The sequence below is a fragment of the Quercus robur genome, chromosome 9 (assembly GCF_932294415.1).
Source record: "Quercus robur chromosome 9, dhQueRobu3.1, whole genome shotgun sequence".
NCBI classification, from domain to species: domain Eukaryota; kingdom Viridiplantae; phylum Streptophyta; class Magnoliopsida; order Fagales; family Fagaceae; genus Quercus; species Quercus robur.
In genome coordinates, this window is record NC_065542.1 from 47,599,685 (window position 1) to 47,622,853 (window position 23,169).

At 36.0% G+C, this 23,169-nt stretch overlaps 2 protein-coding genes across 5 annotated transcripts in view; both read left to right on the forward strand.

The window, feature by feature from the left end:
- The first annotated feature begins 2,657 nt into the window (after positions 1 to 2,657).
- Positions 2,658 to 22,941, forward strand: LOC126698781 (FRIGIDA-like protein 3). 4 transcript variants are annotated; one of them, XR_007646583.1, is made up of 5 exons: positions 2,705 to 2,903; positions 4,596 to 5,668; positions 6,462 to 6,634; positions 7,701 to 8,244; positions 22,852 to 22,941. XR_007646583.1 is itself a non-coding variant. In XM_050396213.1 (4 exons), exons 2-4 carry the CDS (start codon positions 4,624 to 4,626, stop codon positions 8,115 to 8,117), a joined length of 1,635 nt encoding a protein of 544 aa, XP_050252170.1. In that variant the 5' UTR covers positions 2,658 to 2,903; positions 4,614 to 4,623; the 3' UTR covers positions 8,118 to 8,336. The 4 variants fall into 4 exon arrangements, 2 of the variants coding, with proteins under 2 accessions (XP_050252170.1, XP_050252169.1); XR_007646584.1 differs by having other exon boundaries at positions 7,701 to 8,235; positions 22,841 to 22,941; XM_050396213.1 differs by lacking the exon at positions 22,852 to 22,941 and having other exon boundaries at positions 2,658 to 2,903; positions 4,614 to 5,668; positions 7,701 to 8,336.
- The window catches only part of LOC126698779 (TPR repeat-containing protein ZIP4-like), an 84,744-nt gene continuing 80,726 nt past the window's right edge, over positions 19,152 to 23,169 (forward strand). Inside the window, exon 1 of the mRNA XM_050396210.1 lies at positions 19,152 to 19,339. Coding sequence (XP_050252167.1) covers positions 19,191 to 19,339 — 149 coding nt within the window. The 5' untranslated portion in view covers positions 19,152 to 19,190. The remainder of the gene's footprint in view (positions 19,340 to 23,169) is intronic.

The window sequence follows — 23,169 nt, forward strand, 5'->3', positions numbered from 1 at the left end:
CACTAAATAGTTACAAGGGCATCAGATTTAGCAAGCCTCCAAATCCATGTCTTATCTTTTAGCATAGAATCCACTTTAGCTTCAGGATTACTTGCAACATCATAAATGACAAGAGAACCAAATCTTTGAACCAATACCCTAGTAGGATGCCAAAGGTCATGCCAAAGAAATATAGTTTCCCCATCCCCCACCTCAAACTTGATAAACTTCCTTGCTTCATCCCTCAATTTAAGAATTGCTCCACAACTCCAGGTACATTCTTGTGGAATTTTTACCTTCCAAAAACACTTATCTTTGAGAAGATTTGCATGAATAAAAGCCACCCAAAGAGATCCAACATTAGTAAACAAACTCCAAATGTGTTTCATTATAACAACTCTATTCCAACTAGCAACTCTTTGCAATCCCAACGCTCCCTCTCTTTTAGGTAAACAAACTTTTTCCCATGCTACTATAGTTTTCCCTTTGCCAGTACCCTTCTCTTACCACAAGAAATGATTAGAATTCTGCTCCAGAGTCTTGATGACCTTCTTAGGGAGGATAAAGTTACTTGACCAAAATCATTGAATACTATATAGAACAGATTGAAGAAGTTATAACCTGCCAGCAAAAGATAGTTTCCTTGATGACCATGATTTGATTCTGCCTTGAATTTTATCAATAGGTGGCTGACAGTCCTTCAACCTTAATCTACCAGAGATAAGAGGTAATCCCAAGTATCTAACTGGAAGAGTACCCTCCTTAAATTGCAACACATCCAGAATTTGCCATTTTACATCTTGAGGCACAACTGAGAAGAAAACTTCACCCTTACTTGGATAAGCTTAGTCTCATTGTAGTATATATGCATGTGACTGTGTGTGTTGTTGTTGGTATTTACTAACTAAATAGTAGTAGTACACGAGGTATTTTTATTAACTTTGACGTTATTTTTGCACCTCATGAATAGTTGAATACTATGGCTTGTCAAATAGTGAGCTTCGGCTTTGGCTAGCAATTTGCCTCTTTTTTAATAATTAAAAAAAAAAAAAAAAACTTTGGTGTAGACTCATCAACCCTACTCTATGTGACAATAAGATTAATATCATGTATACCATTTGGGTCTTGATAAGGCTATTGTTGTGCTTGTTGAAGCATTGCTGCTCGAATCACTTAACTCCTACTAAGCATCATGTGGAGATATATGAGGACTTTTACCACCGAACCACACCCCTGCAGTAGTAGCAATTTGCGTTTTTGTGCCAAAGTTTCTCTAACATTACCAAATGAAATATGGTTCCATTCCTTCAAATGCTCACCACACCATTGAACCATCATCATAAGCTATTACACAAGAAAACTAGAAAATTGTTCACCCTAAGCTATCTTCACAACACTATCACAATTCTCATCCTTAATCCACATTGCCTCAAAACGGAAATGACGTTTTTGATGATAGAAGCGTAGTTTCTCATCATCAGAGTATAGGCACAAAGATTTATGATCCGAAGAAGAAAAATCTAAAATGTGAACTCTCATCGTCAGGACTTAGAAGCTTTAAAATCCAATCAATAGTGGCAACACCCCAAACCAATTGTTCCCAAAATTAAAGGACCATCAAAACAGTTGTTGCACCAAGTAAATTCAAAACCAATATAACTAAGATCCCTAAATCCACACCAATCCATGCTAGGAATGTAACCAAACACTTGAATATATTTTAATTTTACAAAAAATATTTTTCGTTGAAACAAACACAACCTTAATTCCATGTATGTATAAATTGCAATTTAAGAATTTATTTGATTTTTTTAAGATTAAATTTTCTTTTATTTAACTTACCAGAAAGAGGCTTAATAATTAATATTGTTTCAAGTACACCATTATATGTTTACATATTTTATTATGAAAACTTTATTTTAATTAAACAAACTATTTGACTTTGACCAATGATTCAAAAACTCCATCAAATCAAGCTAGTGTATATTTTGAAATTTTCAGGTTTTTAATTTTATTTTTTACACAACTTTTAAAAACTTCACTCTATCAGTAGGTGTATAATAGAAAAATGTATAAATTGTATACATTTTAGGTTAAAAATGACCTATATAAATGAGTGTACAATTGTATAAATTTACAAGTTTGCTACAGTAGCTAAGTAAATTTACATTGACATTATTAATTTTATATTTAGTTTTTTAATTTTTTTTACATATCCCTAGGATAAATAAAAATAATGGACGGTAGTTATTGTGTGTGAAATAAGAGAAAAAAATATTTTAATAAAATGTAAAATAGATAATCTGATATAGAACGTTTCGAAAATTATATATATAAAATAAAATAAAATAAAATAAATTCTTATATACTAAAATAGATAGAATTTTTTTCAAGAGTCCATACAAATGTTCTAAGGTCTGACATCAGTATCACTTCCAATACAACTATTAGTTAAGAAAAAATAAATTTAAAATGTTAAGAACATTGTAATTTTAACTTAATTGTTTATTGAATTAAAAAAAAAAACATTTAAAAAACAGGAAGCAAAGGGACAAATATGTGAGTAAGAATAAAATCCGACCGGATTAGGTAGCAGCGGAATAATAGGATACGTATTATTAAGTTGGATAAGTGACGTGTGTGTGTTTGTTTAGTTGTTACTAAAGTAGTATTTTAGTACAGTAGTTAGTAGTAGATGTAGATGGGTGGTGTGGAGTGGTGTGGGTGTTACTTTTTATATAAAAGGGCCAAAGACAGTAGTTTGAAACCCTTTCGATTTTCGTAGCTGCCGTCAGTTTTTTAGTTTGGGGCCATCTGCTCAAATTATCCTTAAAATCTTCGACGGCGGCGGAGCACCACAACCACCGTGTGTTTCTTCAATCTTCCACCTCCATGATCTGACTCTCTCACTCTCACTCTCACAGGTATAACTATACTTTTCCCCTCCACATCATCACCTTACCAAACTTCATCTTTCATTTCATGGATCCATTTCTGTATTAGGGTTTCTTCTAAGTTGTTGTCTTTTGCTGTTTTCTATGGATTTGGGTGTGGATCGGGTTCAGGCTTAAGCTAATTTGTAAAGGGTCTCTAAGCTTTTTCAATTCAGCTTCTTCTTTTTATTTTGTTAGTTAAATTACTACTTTTTGAGCGTGTTTTTTGTGTGATTGGATGAGTTCATGGAATTATGTAAATTGTTTGTCACGTTATATGTGTAATTCCTTAATACTAGTAGAGAAGAGAAGAGAAGAGAACCCAAGATCAACAATTGTGCTTGCTGCTACTTAGATTCACTTTCTCTCTCTTCATCCTTTTAGGTTACTGCTACACCCACCACCATTTTTCACCTACATTTCTTTCCATTTTTTGAGAAAGAAGAATTTTGGGAGAATATGATGGTCTTGCTCACAGGTTAGGCCTTGGTGTGCCCTCCACTGTCGTGGGTTTGAGTTTGGGAAGAGGGGTTTTTTTTGGGGGGAGCAAGTGTCCTTTTTCATGTGATCTTTTTGTTGGGGTAAGCGTTTGAAATTGCTTTCCTAAATCAATATTCTGATCTCCATGCTTTTTTTTTTTTACTTAGGGTTAGCCTCATGTGTTAGTGTTACTGAGTACTTGATAGTTAATAACCATCCACCAAACGAGTTTCTAGCTATTTTGGGAGATCTAGCACTTGATATCTACATGGTTAGTGAGGTCTAGTGTAGTGGTTTAACTAGATATACAACTTGATGTGCCCTTGTTCAAATCTGTTGGCAGTTTTTTGTGGGGGGTTAGCAATCTGTTAGAAATTTTATGGAATGAATTGACTCTGTATTTTTTACCATCCACAAGAAGCTTCATGTCCCATTCAGATGAAATTATTGTGTGATTGGTCTGAGGTGGGCCTTGAATTTAGATGTTGCTTAGCCTTTGTTTGGTATAGCTTATTGGCCAGCTGGCCAAGATGCATCTTTTTAATGCTTCATTTCTTTCCCAAGGTATTGATCTACCAAATTTCACTATTATCTTCCTTCATCCTTTTAGTCAATAAATCAGGTATGTTGAGTAATTCACGTGTACAAGAGATTTCCTAATTACTTCAACCATTCAAATATTTCATCTGGTCCATGTACACCCTTGAGCACCCCACAGACCACATTCATGTTTATAAATGAATGTATAGAGGTAGTATGGCCCTCTCATCAATCTTAATAAGAATTGATCAGACAAATATGTCCTTTATGCTTAATTTAATCTTAGGCTCTATACATTCTGTTGCTGTACTTTTTCAACCATTAGCATGTAACTGCACTGATCTTGTATGAGATCAGATTGACAGTTAGCCATCTATCCAGACCCAGAAGGCTCCTGAACTTTTTACTTCCAAAAGGCTGCGCTACTTTAAATACATGCTGACTTATAGTATTTGTCTTTTAATTTTGATCTTCTTATAATTTTCAAGTTACCGAAAGTCATCTATATCCATTTATGTAGCCATTTGGTCAATTTAATCTGGATGCTAGTAACTTCTATGGCTCAGACTTTCTGATAGGGGATTTTCTTTGCTTTATGGTTTCTGCATCTATCCGATTGAATGTAATTTGACACTTTTCCTTTGTGTCTCACTTTATTTTTAGTTAACTGCTTACTTCCAGATCCACTGCCATGGAAGATTCGGTTGCTACACTTATTGACTCTACAACCACAAAGATACAACAGCTCCAGAGAGCATTTGCTGAACTTGAAAGTCACCGGGCCATAACCCTTAACCTGAAATGGAAAGAACTTGAAGAACATTTTCATGGGCTTGAGAAATCCCTGAAAAGGCGTTTTCATGAGTTAGAAGACCAGGAAAAGGAGTATGAGAGCAAAACACTTGAAGCCCGAGAATTGTTGGAGAAGCGGGAAGCAGCAGTTGTGGCCAAGGAACAAGCTACACTGGAGAGGCTTCAAGAGAAGCGAGATGCTGCTATATTTGCCATTGCTAATGCCCGAGAGAAGCAACGGAAAGTGTCATCTGAGGAGTCTGCTGTTGTCACTGATGAGGGCCAAGGTGGGGCACCTAGCATGGAAGAGAAACCACCAGATGCCATGGCTGCTGAAAGTAACTTAGAAGACATAAAAGTTTCTTCTGGAAGTGGAGAGGCAGAGGTGAAGTCTTATCCTCAGCTGGTTACACTTTGTGAAGATATGGACTCAAAAGGGCTTCACACCTTTATATCAGACAACCGTAAGAATCTTGCTGCCATAAGGGAGGAAATCCCACTAGCACTAAAGGCTGCTGCTAACCCTGCTCTTTTGGTTTTGGACTCTTTGGAAGGGTTTTATCACTTGGAAGTGCCCAATCTGGATGGAAAGAAAGATTCTAACTTATTGGGTCTCCGTCGTACATGTATCATGTTGATGGAATGTCTAAGTGTTCTGCTAACAAGCCCAGATCTAGTTTCTGTTCCTGATTTCATTTCAGAAGATATTAAGAAGCAGGCAAAGGCAATTGCTGAAGAGTGGAAACCTAAGTTGGATGTTCTTGACATGGATGCTAGCAATGGGAACTCATTAGAGGCTCATGCATTTTTGCAACTTCTGGCTACTTTTGGTGTTGCCTCTGATTTTAATGAGGAAGAATTGTCTAGGCTAATTCCAATGGTTTCACGACGTCGCCAAACAGCTGACCTGTGTCGTTCCCTTGGATTGGCTGCAAAAATGCCAGGTTTGTCTCATTTACTTAACCTTGGATGAAAAGTTGTTCTATGATGTCTAGCAGATTTTTTACTTTATTTAATTAAATATGCTGAGATCTATACCTCACCTGTGAGTCTGCAATAAACACAATAAAAAAAAAAAACTCTCCTTTTGCCTACAGCGTCTTTCCTTTGTGTTGTCAGAGAAAATGCCAAGTCTTTCTTTTTATGCAAATTTTCATTCTGGATGAAACCCTTTTCTTAAGCCTGACAAATACGACTTTATTAAATGAAATTTACTGACCTTAAATCTAGTCTCCTTAACTGCCCAAAGAACAAAAAATCGTTTGGGTTCCTAATGCTTATTAGCCTATGCTTTCTGTGTGTGTGTTTCCATTTACCAATCTGTACTCTGTTGCTTCTCAAACATTCTTCTGATACAATAAAAACAATAAACTAGTTATTTAAGATCCAGGACTTAGAACCTTTGGCATTTTCTTTCATTAATGTCATATCATCTTATACAGTCTAAATGTCCAAATATGTGATTTTTTTTTGGGACCACCGCCATGTCTTAAATAGCATCATGTTCTGAATGCCATTTTTTTTTTTTTTTTTTTTTTTTAATCTATTTTGAACTAATTGGAAGTTGTATCATTAATATGCTCATTCTTCCATGATACAACTTCCAATTTCCTGGCCTCTGCTTGGCCAATATAGTGAGGCTCTGTTGATAAGGTCAATTGCTTTTACTTTGTCAACCAATTTTGTATCAATTTTTTATTTATTTGTTGTTAATTGTGTTTTTCCTGGGTTCTACAGGTGTAATTGAGGTTTTGGTAATTAGTGGAAGGCAAATTGATGCTGTTAACTTGGCTTTTGCATTTGAACTGACTGAGCAGTTCTCTCCTGTGCCTTTACTGAAATCCTACTTAAAGGAGGCTAGAAAAGCATCTTCACCTGTAAAAGCTGGAAACACATCTCCTACAGCCCTGGTATTTTCAGCACTCTACACTATATTAAACAAATTTATTTTAACTAGTGAGCTGACTCACTGATATGGATTCTGGTGCTAGCTCCTGCAGAATGGTTATTAGTTATATTATTGAGATTGTCAGTTGCAACTGAATAAAAGATGTAAAGCTGACTTTTGCATTATATTATAATTGGGTAGAAATAGTTGTATGGTATAAAATTGTTTAAGATTTATGAGAGACACACTGATGCACTACCACATTTAAGCATGTTTGAGGTGCTATCTGAACCAGACTGGTCTTGCTGGTTGGACTGGCTTTACAATACTTTCATGTGACTGAAGTGGTTGGATCACTTGATTGCTAGATGTGTTCTTAAACATCAAATCTTATTCTGGCTTCCTTACTACTCAAAGACAAGCACCCAACATGTTTTGGATCCCCATCACCATCTATTTAATCTGATTGTGTGCTGCTTTTTAACTTCAATAGCATTTTTCATTTCAGGCTCTATCTGGCTGATTTGGTGGTGAATTAGCGACCAACTCCCTGAATGGGTTTTAAAATTTGTGATAAGTTTAGTTATTTTATGTTTGTATGTTTTCACAACTTGATTTCACTTCATTAATTGAGGGTAAACTGGCTTAGCATCACTCTTAAAATTGCCAATGGAAATGAGGGCTTCAGTTCGAGCATTGAGGGTAAACTTTCTTTCTTTCTGTGTCAGCAACTTCTTCGATTAGGCACGACTTTTTCAAAATTGAGAGTACACTATATTGCTTTCCGTGTCAGCAACTTCTTTGGTTAGGCACCACATTCCGTCTGGGTTATGCTTGAGCTGTTACCAGGATTTCTTTCCCCTGGGCTGCCAAGTGTTTCTCAAACTGTTTGATTAGATGCCTGAACAGTGCTCTCTTTTAGTGCCTGTCTGCGTGTTTGTTGCATATTTTTTTTTTGGTTAGGGATCCACAATCCACAATCTCATTAAGATGTGGGCTGTTGCTGATGTGCAATGGGGTTTGCCAATCTCTGAGTTTTCCTGTATGGTTGCTTTTTTACATGCCTAACAAATTTGCTCTTGTTTCAGAATGAGGTTAACGACCGAGAGCTGAGTGCCCTAAAGGCTGTGCTCAGGTGCATTGAAGAGCATAAACTTGAGGAGCAATATCCGGTGGACCCACTCCAAAAACGCGTCCTCCAGCTAGAAAAGGCTAAGGCAGATAAGAAGAGGGCAACTGAAGCAGCAAAGCCTCAACCAAAGAGACCCCGTGCTAACAGTGTAGGATATGGGCCTCGTGTCACTAACGTTGCTACTGACAAGACTTTCTACCCCCGAGTCGCTGATAGGTATCCTCAGTACGTGTATGATAGACCCTATGTTTACTCTGGACCTGCTGACAACCATTGCCCACCCATTATGGGTTCTGCTACTTACACCCTGTCTCCTAGTCATGGCAACTACTTTGGAAATGGCTACCAGTACCAAGCCCCATATCTTCACTAGTTAGCAAAAATGGCAAAAAGTGACTATGATCCTTTCGTTTTAACTGTTAGTCTTAACCCTGCAGCTCTTTGTATGTTGTACTGTATGAATGAATTTAGTATTTAAAAAAAAAAAAACCCTAAAAAAAGTTAAAAAAAAAATTGTCTTGTTGATTTCGTTTTTTAGTTGTACAAGATATTTCAGTTCTCTAATATATGCACAATGTTTTCATTTTGTAAATATTTATTATTGTGTCCCATTTCGTATTTGTTTATTTACCTTATCGTCTTTGACTTTGTTATCCATTCATTTGAGAACTGCCATACAATTAGGAGCTTAGAAATTATAGAGATTGAAATCTTCAGGATAATGTGGGGGCAGACACTATGCCCCATATGCACGCTAGAGTTGTTGATAATAAAGTGTGGACAGCATTCTATATGATACTTTGTCAGAAACCTTAGGAAAAGTATATTCTTTCATATATTATAATACTCTTACACCTCATGTCATGTGTTGAGATTTAAAAGAAGGGAGACAAAAATTCCTTTTCAGTATCTAAAGCATCAATGAAGGGTCGGCTTGTTTTTGGTAATTCAGCTTATAGATTCATTGAAACAAAAGAAGTACGTAGGGAAAACCCCAAAAAGAAAAAACCTGAGAAGGGAAGGTACCAGCACAAGGACCTCCCTACTACAGCAAACAAATCACAAACCTATCTACAAAGCCAAAACAGGCAGCAAAGAGCACTTTGGAGACATTCACCTTGCTCAGATGAGAATGCTACTTGGATCAGTCCCTCCAATTACAACGAATGGAAGCACTTAAAATTGACCTTTCGAACTTTGTTTGAAACCCCAACCCTAGCTTGGACATCCTTAATGATACTTCCCTTGAGTTGCTCTTCAGTCCAAACTTTATCTTCATGAACTATGACATTCCTTCGCAGCCAAATGTGGTAGATAGTTGCCCACCAAGCAAGTTTATAGGCTATGACTCTCAACCCCTTCCCTTTTAACTCTCTAGCCCCCCCAAGGCCCAAGCAATCAAATCTTTCCACATAAACTGAGCATTTGAAACTAGACATTCTATCTCATACGGACAACTTTTTGTTTTCGGCTAGCCAACCAATAAACAATGCTTTGGGATAGTTAGATGCAACCAAAGTAGTTGCCACCAAAGAATAGTTGTAGCATATGTTGTAGAATAAGAGAACTTTTTAGATATAGTAATTTGCCAAATGACCTTATCTTTATCCTCAAGCTCAACAAAGAATAATTGACCCTGAATAGTTACAAGGGCATACAATTTAGTAGGCTTCCAATTCCACGTCTTATCTTTCAACACAAAATCCACTTTAGCTTCAAAGTTACTTTTAGTATCATATATGACACGAAAACCATATCTTTGAACCAAAAGCCTAGTAGGGTACCAAAGGTCATCCTAAAGAAATATAGTTTTCCCATCCCCCACCTTAAACTTACTAAAATTTCTTACTTCACCCCTCAATTTAAGAATTTCTCTCCAACCCCAGGTACATTCTTGTGGAATTTATAGAGTCCAAAAGCACTTTTCTTTTGAGTACATGGGTTAGTTTTTCAAAAATTATTTTCCCTATCCACTTACAAATGATGTGGTAGCTAGAATCAAATGACCAACAAAGCATCCATGCGTGGAATATTCAAATTGTAATGGCTGTTTTCATAAGATAAATGAAAAAAAGGAAATGTAAAAGGAGAAGGGAGAAAAAAGGGAGATGATAAATGTTTTCAATATGCATTCATAAACTTGGTTTGTGCCATTAATCATACAGCCACAAATGAAATAATTTAGTCCATGAAATAGATAGATAGATTGTGTTACTGGCATTAGACTAATAAACCAAACCCCCCCGGCCCCCCCCCCCCCCCCCCCCCAAAAAAAAGTTGAAAGAAATAAAAATCCATGAAAAATGCCATTGGGTGGTTCTATTAATCAACAAAATCAAAATATAAAGTATCTTCCTAAAAACGAGTCTTTAAAAAAAAAAAAAAAAAAATTATTTTTGAATTATCTTTTGCTTTTTGTAATCCAAATGGTTATTTTTGATATATCGATAGTTGGGTAAGGGAATTTGAACTTTAAATGTCTTCATAGCAACACCAATTTTTTTTTTTTTTTTTCCCAACCCCTACTAATTGTTATTAAAGAGAAGGTTTTTTTCCTATACTATGGTTGCAAGTCTATTGTTGTGTTTTGGAATTAGGAGAAGCAAAGTTTCAACAAATAGAAACTTCATGGCAAAGCTTTAAAGTTTAAACAAAGAGGTTGGGTTATTCACTTCATTGATTTGACTTCTCTTTACTTAATTGATTCTTCATTAGAAACATCATAAAATGTTAATTAATTTATAAAACTCTTGGCATAATCCCATTTAAAATAATTTTTTTATGGGTTGGACCTTTGCATAATAATCTAATAATCAGTATGTATTAACTATTTTAATAAGATATTTTTATATAAAAAAAATTTAGTAGGAATATTTATATATATATATATAAGAAAATTATATATATAAAAATATTTTTAGTGTGGATTCTAGAAATTTTTGGCATTTATCTAAATAATTTATCTTTTGTTAAAAAAATAAAAATTGTGTGTTTTGACGGTCAAAGCTTTTCAACTTTTTCTTTTATAGTTTTATATCAAGTGAGGCTTTTGTTTTATGTACTAAAACACGTTAAATAATGATACTAACAAATTTCAGTATCATGTGCTTAAAAGAACTTAAGGGAAACCAAATCATTTTCTCTTATTTAATTACCAATGAAATAGAATTATATCAACTAAACAATTAATTACTTACTTATTTCTATATATATATATATATATTGTTTTTTTTTTCTCCTTCTTTTTGTTGGAAAAAGCTGTACCTTATTATGTAGAGAAAACGTTCTGTCCGGAGCTGGCAAAAAAGGGGTTATTTACGCCACCAATCAGGTGCTGCCACGTCATATATTCAATGAAAATTCAGTACACTATATCACACAGGATTGTAGCTCAAATAAAACAAAAATCATCAAACACGATCTGTTCAGAAGCCCTTACCTGGAGAAACAGCACCAGCACCAATGCCTCCTCTCCTCTGACCAACGGAGCTAAAAAAAAAAATTTTAAAACCACAAACACAAATATAAAGCAAAAACCCAGAGCCAGAGTTGGTTTTCGTTCTTTTTCCCTCCATATTTCACAATCAGAGACTTTCAAATTGATTTCTCTATTCCTTCTCATAATCATGGTTCTCCTTTCAACTTGAAAACCCAGATTTTATAGAAACTCATAACCTCATTAAAATTTCAAAATCCTCGTGGTCTTCAAGAATCCAGAGTTGGGTTTTGGGAATGGACTTCTCCGACCATTTTTAAGTGGGCAGCGGTGCAGATACGGAGCACTACTTGACCCGAATCTGGTTCTCAGATTTTGGTAGTGCTGCTGGTGGCACGAGTGGATAGATAGCTTATTGGGTGGTTGGAATTCAATGGGTAGTTTGTGATGCATGGAAGAACAGTGTTGATAGTCTTGTTGCGTTGAGAACCAAAATATGGGATAGTCTTGTTGCATTTTTGTGATTTTGTATGATATTTCTTTGGTTGTTTGTAATGGTGGTGGCTTGCTCTTTCAATGGGTGGCTCTGTTTTGGGTTTAAAAGGAATGTACGCCAAGTGCTTGAGTAAAGTTCTCAATGAATTTCAAATAGGGGCTGCTATCAACCTCCTGGAGCCAACCAGCCAACTGAAGGGAGCTGATTGTTGTGCTACCTGATTTTTATTTTTAAGTTTCTTTGGACAAGAAAAAAAAAAGACATCATAACTCATTAGAAAGCTTTGTTAGCAGCTACAATGCTGGTGGATTCAATTATTTCAATAGTGCAGTTAGTTATATTGTCTCTTTGTAAATCTTCTTTTATATCAATAGAAATTTCTCATTAATATTAGGAGTCTCTTGGTGAAATTTAATTGAAGCAATCAAGTAAATATGCCATGTATCATTTATTTATTTTTTTGTTAAACAAAGAGATTTTATGGCAGTAACAGGCTAGTTGAATCGGTAATAATAATAATAATAATAATTAAAAAAAAAAATCATTCAAGAACAGAGACAAGATAACATCATAAACCAGACATAATTGTTGATGTCCACATATCCGTTCAGACTAAGGACTATCTAGAAAAATGTTGATGATCCAGGAACTGGTTGGCCAACCGTCGAACAAGATCGTCACCTGGTTGTTCACGCAGTATTTTGGTGCGTGGGCGCCGGCTCAGAACTATGCCACGGCGGCTCCAGCGGCAGGGAGGGGCTCCATTGGTCAGAGAAAAGGAGGCGTTGGTGCGGGTGCTGTTTCTCCAAGTAAGTGCTCTTGAACAGAACGTGTTTGATGATTTTGGTTTTATTTGAGCTACAATCCTGTATGATAGAGTGTACTGAGGCCTCAATGAATATATGACGTGGCAGCTCCTGATTGGTGGCGTAAATAACCCTTTTTTTGCCAGCTCCGGACAGAACGTTTTCTCTTCCACCATATTTTACAAACACACGACATTAACGAGCCGTGTTTATCCAATGCTGTGCAAAAGTCATCGTTGATATGGTTGCAAAACTTAACATTACTACAATTTATGTTTTAACATGCTATCCGGAATTTTTTCCCTGTCATAAGTCAAAACTTATTATAATTATTTTTTTTTTTTGTAAGTCATAAAGAGTAAAGGGATAATAATTTAAAATGCAACTCAAGTCTCAGGGTGATTTCAATTCTGAAATAAAAAAGAACTTCGCTAGTATAGCTAGTAGGTTATGGTTTTAAATTTCGGATCTTCAAAAATAATAATAAGATACTATATATATTATGTTACTCGAGAGATGACGCATTTAAGTTCAGCAACATAATGACATTCTGCACAGTGAGATGGATAACAATGGGTCTCTTTCTTTCCTCACAAGCATCACAGTACAATTTGTATGCCTTGTCTTCCTCTTGAAGTGGAGAATTTGTAAGGACAAGGGGATGTAGATGACATTTAATTTTGATAGTATATGGTAGTGGACCACAGGTAAGATGGAGATTAAGATCACAATAGAGACAAGTGAAGGAATATGATTCACAAATATTGTATCGGCAAACACTGCAAGTCTGCAATCAAGTTTATTTTCCTCTATATTGTGGTCCCTGAATTGTAGAAGGTGACCGTGACCTTCGTATGTTATGGCAAGCAACATTAAAGTGCTGCATTCAGCGTGCAAGAGGAAATCACATTTGTAATCCTCATAAATGTAGGCGATGCTTTGACTATTTTGTTGTCCACAAGTGAAAGGAAGGATTAACTTGAGACAGGCATTGCAAAAGCTTTCATTATTCATGAATAATTTATCAAAATAAGGATAGGACTCACTAATATCACTGCACTTGAGCAGGGTTAGAGGGTGATATGGATGGAAGGGATGGAAGATCTGTTGCGGCAACTCAAGGCATGATTTGTGAAAGTAAATGTCCTTAACAGTATTCTGAGGAAGTTCTTCCACAAACATAAGTAGGACCTGTATTGCAGCCTTTCCCACAAACATAACAATTATTTACTTCTTCTTCATCATCCAGCAGCTGCTTGTTCTTACCAAGTATCAATGGATGTCTCTGCAGGAAGTAGTGAATCTGTTCTTCATTGATAGTGGTGGTGGCCCTGGTGGGTAATAGAGCGCAATCAATATCCATCACACAATAGCACTGTTTACAGCTATAATACCAAAACTTAGGAGGCTTGCTGAGATGTTCATAACAAGCTTTGCAAGTAATACCTTGATCTGATTCATTAGTGCAGATGGATAGAAGATGGGGTTGATAGAAGTGTTGGATCTCTAGTGGCAACTTCCTCTCAAAACATGATTCATGGATAAAGAAGAGACATGGGATGCAACCATAGGCTGTATCTCGATTCAAGAAGTAATCTCCACATACGGGGCAATAAAAAATTAGCCTTCAGCGCACGTTCTCAAGGAGTAGCAATGGATGCTGGTGGTTAGGTTGTGTATGAACCTTGTAAAATCACAATAATATTCTTCTCTACAAGCATCACACATGGGATTGATACTGTCACGTAGCTGTCGATGTATGGTAAGTATGTGTGGTGGGTGAAAGAGGCTCTGCATTGGTGCAGTGCGTAACTACATCCCTCGCTGCAAATGTACAAGGTCTGACCACCATTCCAGTTGAACAAGCATGCTGTGCAATGCAACCAATCAGGTCCCTTCCTCAGCGATAATGGATGCTCGTGATCAAAATGTTTAATCTCCTCCATATCTCTCTTTCAGTCTTTCTCTTCCCACTCTCCAGTATGAAAAGCAGAACCAGAGTGCTGGAGACTAATAAAGAGAGACAGACAGGAAATGATCCCTTTATAAACAAGTTGCCTTTTTTGCCAGCCCACTTTATTATTCTTCTTTCCTTTTAGGGATCCAGATCCTCTCCATTTCTCTTTGAAATGGAGAGTGTCCATTTCATGGACAGGATCTCTTTAAAATAAATCAACGCTCTAAAAAGTGCCACGTCAATTAAAACTTAAAATACTTAAACTGTTAACCTTTACTCAGTAAACCCACCTACTTTAAACCATTTTTTTCTAAATCTCTCTCTTCTCAAACCCATCTCCAAGCTCCACTCTTTCTCAGCCCTGCCATTGCCGCTGCAATAGTTTTTTTTTTTTTTTTTTCCATCGTTTTTCCAGCAACCAAACAAAGCTTTTTAGTAAAAAAAATCAAGCCACAATTTTGAAATTGTGGACATCTTCGCCTGCGTGTCGAGACGGGCCACGACGGCGTCGAGGCGAGAGGCGAGGCGGAGATAGTTCATCTGCGCGGTGCGTTTCCGGATTGCGTTCTCGGCGTAGATTCGAGCTCCGTCGATGTTGCCTTTCTCCATGGCTTTCTTGATCTTCAACTTCTCGGATTTCTCCTCCTTCTCGCATTTCTTGGCTTGGCGTTGGAGCGATTTGGACGTGAATTTCAGCTCCATGATCTGGTTCAAAAGCTTCTCTGTGGTTAAGAGAGAGAGAGAGAGAGAGAGAGAGAGAGAGACTGAAGCTTGGAGATGAGTTGGAGAAGAGAGAGATTTTGAAATTTTCAGAAAAAATGGGTTTGATGAGTTAGAGCAGGTGGGTTTACTGAGTAAAGGTTAACCATAGTTGAGTTTGAGTATTTTAAGTTTTAATTGACGTGGCACTTTTTAGAGCGTTGATTTATTTTAAAGACATCCTGTCCATGAAATGGACACTCTCCATTTCAAAGAGAAATGGAGAGGATCCGGATCCTCCTTTTAGAGGGTCCATTTTGAATCCATGGCTATGGAAGTACCACGTAATTTTAAAAGATAACGGACTAATGTTGGGTGCACGACACGTGGGCACCAAGGTCCTGTCCATACCTCTAGATTTGATAATAATGAATTGATTCGAAGTTTGTCTCATAATTTTTCCTTTCAAGAAAAAAAATGTTTTCTGTATAAATATTTGTATTCTTGTGATTGGTTGATTACTATTTTAAATTGATAATATATATGATAATATTATTTGAGACTTAACAATTAATGCCTAAGCAAACATTAGTTTTACTAGAGTAAAAAACACACACACACAAGAAGGAATGCAAATGGTGGCGGTCATTGTAGTTGTGGAAGAAACCCCTTCTGAAGATTGAAGGTACTCACTTTCTTATCATCATCTTTTTCGTTTGTATCTAAAAAGTTTCTTGTCTTTGCTCTTATTGGTGACTCAACTCAATGTGAACTTTATTTTTTGTCATATATTATTATATAATGTATATATAACATATGTAATATATGTCCCTTAAAAACTTGGATGGCTACTGAGAAAATATGGGTAGAGAAATTTCTAAAATGGAATTTATTTTCTAGGCCCTTTGTGAAAACAAAAACCATGATGTGAAATGAGCCTGGCAATAAAATTTAGCTTTCTGAGTTCAGTTTAGCTTGCTATGAATTAGAATAACATCAAACTAAAAGAAAAAGTCCCCTCTTTATTGGTCTCCTTAACAACCAAAGAGTGCATTGGTTACTCTGTTTCAAGTCAAATTAAATTTTGTCAAAAGAAAAAAAATCTTATGGGATATTAATAATTTATGCTAATGATTGAATATTTAGTTTCATTTTTGAGAACAAAAGAATTTTTGTTCACTGTTCTTAAACCAAAGAATTTAAGAAAACTTCTTATAAAATTAATTTTTAGTTTTGAGTTTTGTGCATTGGTAACACATCTCAACTGTTGTAATTTAATTTTTCAGGGAAGAGCAATGCATGTCATTAAGAAAGAACCATGTCTTTGTTCACGAATTATTTTGAATCGTACAATTTCATGATGGTGTTTAGGTAAGGGCTTGCCTTGCAGTTAGTCAATGCAGCAGTTATTACACCACATGCCCCATTGATTTTACTTTGAAACAGTATGATTTACAATTTCTAATCACATTGCAGTGATAGTATTTGTCCACAACCAACAAATTATCAAAGACCACTTAAAAGTAAAAAATAATTTTTTTCTTTTCTTTTGGCGACATGAAGCACCCGATTAGTTTATGATCCTTGTCAATAACTGTTTGCATGTTGAATAAAATTTGCTAAAAATCATCTTGCTTCACTAAATTAGAACTTTTGATGATTGAAATAATATACTTTAATGGTGTCCTATTGAACTGTAGAAAGGGATACGACTCAAAGAACTATGTAAAAAGAGGGAAGGCAGGAAGAAGGAAGCGTGGCCTTACAAAAATGAAAGATGTTCATCTATTATTTAAATTAGTCGCAAATCTACACGATGCATGAAAAACTGTAATATAATTATTTTATAAGAATATAATATAAAATTTGTAAGTTATATAGAGCATGTGTTATTTAAAAGTGAAGGTGTTATAAAAATGCTCCAACTCCAATACTCGTCCATATAGCTCGTCCTAAGGAAGTGATGGATGGCATACGGCTTACTCGTCCAAAGGTAAGCTTGTCCGTCCATAAAGTTGGTCGGACGAGCTTACTATGTCTTAAACATACTTGGAACTATTTTTGTTTCCCTGCCAAGACTACAAATCCCTCCCTCAATTAACGGTTTTAGAAGACGAACCCCAAAAGATATAACTTCCTTGGTAGTTATGGAAGTTACCTGTGGATTCTCTGAACTCTACAACGATTGGAGAGATAACTGCCTCTGATAAACACTATATAAGGGTTCTTCTATAGAAAGGTATTCATTCGGACACTTTTCCCAGAATACTTCCTTTTTACTTGAATCACAAATCCACTGACTTTATCATCGGAGGACTTTTGGCCGGCCTCCACTAGTCTCCTCTGACTTAGTATTTGTATTTGTATTTTCAGGCTCAAACCCTAAGATAATCAGCGCCCGAGACTTTCGATCTACTGATTTCTAAGGAATCATCAAAAAGTATTTTATATATTTATAAATTTTATGTAATGGAACATATAATATATTGCATTCAACAACAACAATAAAAACAATATATATATATATAAAGATTTAAATTACACAATTATAATATTGTTTTATATAAATGAAGAACATGTTATTAGAATGATTTTTTTTATATATATAAACAATATAACATAATCAATTGATTAATTTGAACAAATCCAAGATTTTTTTTTTTTTTAAAGTACACCCCCATTCCATGGAACACATGTAACATGTTAAATTAAGTTTAAACTATTATATAAGTTTAGAATTGTATCATATTTTTTTCTCAAATAAAAGTATAGTGTTTATATTATTGAAACTTGAATTTTAAGGTAATCTTTTGAATATTTATCATTTTTTTATTGCTTTTTTAAGGTCCATATCTATAATTTATAATGCCTATTTTGTTTTGTATTTTTTAGCCAAAAACTAAAGAATTTTGCCCAAATAAAATAAGATATAATACTTTTTCAATCCAAAAATTAAGAAAAAAAATGAAATTTTGAATAAAACAACTGAAAAGGAAACTACAAAAAGGATCGATTTAAGTCCCAATTGTCCAAAGTGAATAGAATGGACCAAATAGATTGAATTGGACTGAAGTTGATCGAATTAGACTGAAATTGACCAAAGTGAACCAAATTGACTGAGGTGGACCCAATGGACCTAAGTGGACCAAATGGACCGACATAAACTAAAATAGACTGAAATGGACTGAACAAAAGTGAAGTGGAGTGGACCGAATGGGACCATAATGTATTGAGTGGACTAAAATAGACTGAAGTTGATCAAATTGGACCGAAATGCTACGCTAATGTGACTCAAAAAGAGTATAACAATAATCAATACAGTGATATAGCTTTTAGATATTATATAAATTTGTAATAACTGCAGTATAGCATTTAGCAACTATCAATACTATTATATATCTTTTAGATATCAAGACTTATATGGAGTAAAATCTGTACTAACTACAATATCACTAAAAATCATTAGGAATTTGCTTATTATGTTGTTGATGTGAAACTAACCAATCATGTCACTTTGTACATTTTTTAGTTAGTAAATGATATCATTTGTATGTTTTCTTTTTACTATTAAAAATTTAAACGAAAACATTCATAAATTCATAAAATGCATCATTAAAAAGATTTGATTAATATTAATTTAAAAATACTTAATGTACTAATATATTTGGTTACTACCATAAACTTGAGGTTACTAAACTCATTAAAGCCAACTTCACCTTCACCTAGTATTTATCTCACTATAGAAAGGCCACTGGGAGTGACCACGATGTTCTAGAATATGACCCTAACTATCTTAATACAAATGATAGTTAATGCTAATTTAGATTTTAAAATTGAATTTTTTTTTTACATATTAAACAAAACACATTTGAAAATATTTTACTTAAAAATAAATGGGGCGTTATACAAAATTTTGATAAGATTTGGGGTAAAAAACTAAACTAGGTATTTCGGCCTAAATATATATATATTTATTATTTATAGGACGCATTCATTCAAATTTTTGAAAAAGACAAAGGCAAACTGTGTGAATTTGGCGCCAAAGGCAAAAAATGAGAATTGCAGAGATATCATCATCACCATCACCTTCAACTCAACACCAACAAGATTCCCAACTCCTTCTCTCTCAAATCGAATCTTCAATCAAACACTTAGAACAGTTCTCTTCAACTCTCAACAACACTAACACTAACACCATCTCCTCCCATCTCCGTCAATCCCTCACTCAGCTGAGTCAACTCGGTCCCTTCTCCTCCGAGTTCAACCTCCATCTATGGAAACTCAGTTACCGTCTCTGGAACTCCTGCGTCGACCTCTCCAACCTCAATCCCAAACTCCGCTCCACTTCTTCTTCTTCTGCTGCTTTGTCTCTCGACCTCGCCAAGCTCCGCCACATCGCCGCCGATATCCTCTCCCTCGCCGGCAACGTCTCCGGCGTTCCTTCTCCGTCCATCAAGTCCGCTTCCTTCTACTACAAAACCGGCCTCATCTGGCATGACCTTCGCCGCTTCGACCTCGCTTCCTCTTGCTTCGAGAAAGCCACCGATCTTCTCTCTAACTCCAACGCCGCCGCCGCCATCTCCGCTGACGATTCAACGAAACTTCTCCTCGATGTCAATCTCGCCAGATCTCGTACGGCCTGGGAACTCTCCGACCGAAACCTCGCCGTCGCTTTGCTTAGCCGCTCCAAGACCTTGCTTCTCTGCTCCGATTACTACGGTTCGCTCGCTAACCAGTACTTAGCCTTCGGGAAATCTCTTCTATCGAAGAAGAATGAGACCGAATCTCTCTCCGAAGCTCTCAAATTGATGAAGGAAGCATTGGATCTGTGCGAGAAAGTCGGAGACGGAAATATGAGAGAATTGAGATGGAAAACGCTGCGGTTCATCTCAGCCGTCCATTTACAGAAAGAAGAGTACGAGAGCGTGATCAAGTGCGTTAGGGTTCTGAGACAGAGTGAAGACGAGAAAAACCAGCATCCGAGTCTGCCAGTAATGGCGGTGAAGGCCTGGTTAGGGTTAAGAAGGTTCGGTGAAGCAGAGAAGGAGCTCAGGGGCATGGTGGTAAATACTGGAATTCCGGAGGGCGTTTGGTTATCCGCGGTGGAAGCCTATTTCGACGCGGCGGGAGGGTCAGCTGGGGCCGAGACGGCCAAGGGGCTGTTCTTGGGGCTAATGGGGCGATGCCATGTCAGCGCGGGGGCGGCGGTGAGAGTGGCTCACAGGGTGGTTGGCAGAGCTGGTCTCGGATGACAGAGTAGTGGCGCTATTTGCAGGCGAGGCGGTAGCTAAGGAGAGGATGGCAATGCACGCTGTGCTTTGGAATTGGTAATCACTGAACTCAACCCCAAATCTTTTGTGTTACATGATGATTAAATTGTCAATTTCAATTCCATATTGATTTCATCTCAGCTATAAGTTAAAGCTGTATTTAGTAATTTATTATTGGCATTTGGATTCTCATAACAAAATCCATCTATATTTGAAATTTTGAATGTGGGACTGGTTTATCAAAATCAGTACTAATCCCTCCATGGAGGATCAAACTTTATGTTGGGATTTTATTGGCTTCTTCTGATTTCTTGTCTCCTTTGCTGCATGAAAAAACGTCTCCCCCTTAATCAAATTTCTAATTACTGCTAACATAAGGAACTACTTTTCGACTATAGAAGTTGATTCATTAGTATTTGCTGATGTGATGGAGTAATGGTTTGCTACAAAATGTTAGTACAAAGTATAACATTATTACTTGGATTGGTTCTACAACTACAAGGGCTCTGATTTAAGAAATGGAGGCTATATCAAAACATTTTTCATTCTGATTGTTGTGTTTGACATCTAAATGAGCCAAAATACTTGGAACTTAAAATATCTTAGTCCTTTTGTTCCTATTTATTCCCTCTGCAACTCTTTTTCTATTCCTGAGTAAGTTTGAACCAGGATCAGATGATCAGTAGCCCTTAAAAGGAGTCTCCTAAAAAAAATCACACTTCTAATAAATTCAGAAATTTTTCCCTAAAAAAAAAAGAAATAAAAATTCAGAATTCTAACGATAAAAGGGCCGACGAGGAAAGGAGTCTAGAGGATAGATTTTTTTTATAAATTTTTTTTAAAAAGCTGTACTAATTAATGGATAAAGAACGCCGTCGTTTGCTCTGTTGTAAAAGAAAAAAAGAAAAAAGAAAAAAAACCCCTTCCTTTTGAGATAAAACCAGAAACAGAGTGCAACAACAAAAGGTTACATTGTTCACCGCCTAAGAATTCGAATTCGGAATTCCTAATCACACTCGGATTTTGTTCACCGCCTCATCTTTCTTACGTTTTACTCTAAAAAGTAGCCGTTGAGGCGGTGATCATTTACCGAGTTTGTTTAGGATTTCCGAATTCCGAATAGCAAAAGGAAACAATTGTTGGGTATTTATAAGATTGCAATGCTTTGCATAGAGACTACATTTTTTATATATTGAAATTCCAGTATCCACAACGTCTCCTTCACCCATCTGATTTACGCTACTTCTTCTTCTTCCTTCAAAACCCTTTCTTACTCTCTCTGATCTGTGACCCTCATTCATGGCTATTATTGCTAAACTCCTTGGTTGTTCCAAGAACAAGGTGCACCATCATACCGACAACAACAACAACGTAGAACAAGAAGAAAGTATGTACGCCTTTTACAAACGCATTATTGCTAAACTCCTTGGTTGTTTCAAGAACAAGGTGCACCATCATACCGACAACAACGTAGCACTAGATCCAGAGCAAGAAGAAAGTATGTACGCCTTTTACAAACGCATTGAGACCCAGAATCAACTCAGCACTGACTTCTTGAGTTTCCAACCTCAAGTTTCTGTGTATGTAAGAAACTCTCTGGTTGATTGGTTGACGTCCCTCCATTTTTCTCTTGATCTTTTGCAACCGACTCTGTTTCTCGCTGTCAATATTGTCGACCGTTTCCTCTCTGTTGAGGTTGTGTCGTCTGAACATGACTTGAAACAGGTGGCTATTGTTGCATTAGTCATTGCCTGTAAATTTGAGGAGAACTGGTCTCCTTCTGCCCTTACTTTAATGGAGGAGGATGAGGATGGTTGCAGTCAACATCAGATTGATGCCATCGAAAAAAACATTCTTCAAAAATTGGGGTGGAAGTTATTGGTTCCTACTATCCATTCCTTTTTGGTTGAAATTTTCGAATCTTGTGAGTACCGTGATCAAGAATTCAAGGATATGGCATTCTTTTTTGGTGAAGTGGCACTTAACAATTACCATGCTACTATCAGTTACTCACCATCCACACTTGCTGTTTCTGCCATTTATGCTGCAATGTGCGTGCTAAAGAAAAGCAATGATTCCAAGCAGAAATTTCTTAACACCAATCAATCTCATTCTAAAGGAGAAATCACCTTCTGTGCTGGAATGCTTCAACGGTTGGCGAGAATGGCACCCACTGGGAAACTGATGATAACCCTTGCTGAGAAGTATTCTGATCAAATATTGATATTACATTCCAAAAAGTAGAAACTCTAGTTTCTATGTTTTCTGTTTTTTTGTTTCTTGTAAATTTTAGTGCTTTTTTTTTTTTTTTTTTTAATTAATAGAGTCTAGTATTATTTCTGTTTTTTCGTTTTAACTGTTAGTCTTAACCCTGCAGCTCTTTGAATGTTGTACTGTATGAATGAATTTAGTATTTTTTTTTAAAAAAAAACCCTAAAAAAAGTTAAAAAAAAATTGTCTTGTTGATTTCGTTTTTTAGTTGTACAAGATATTTCAGTTCTCTAATATATGCACAATGTTTTCATTTTGTAAATATTTATTATTGTGTCCCATTTCGTATTTGTTTATTTACCTTATCGTCTTTGACTTTGTTATCCATTCATTTGAGAACTGCCATACAATTACGAGCTATGAAATTATAGAGATTGAAATATCCGAATTTACACAGACACAACCTCGTCATGGCACAACAAACTCAAAGCACATACCCAATCAAATCCGAAACCAAACCCTCCAAATGCTCACCCTGGCCCACCTCCCA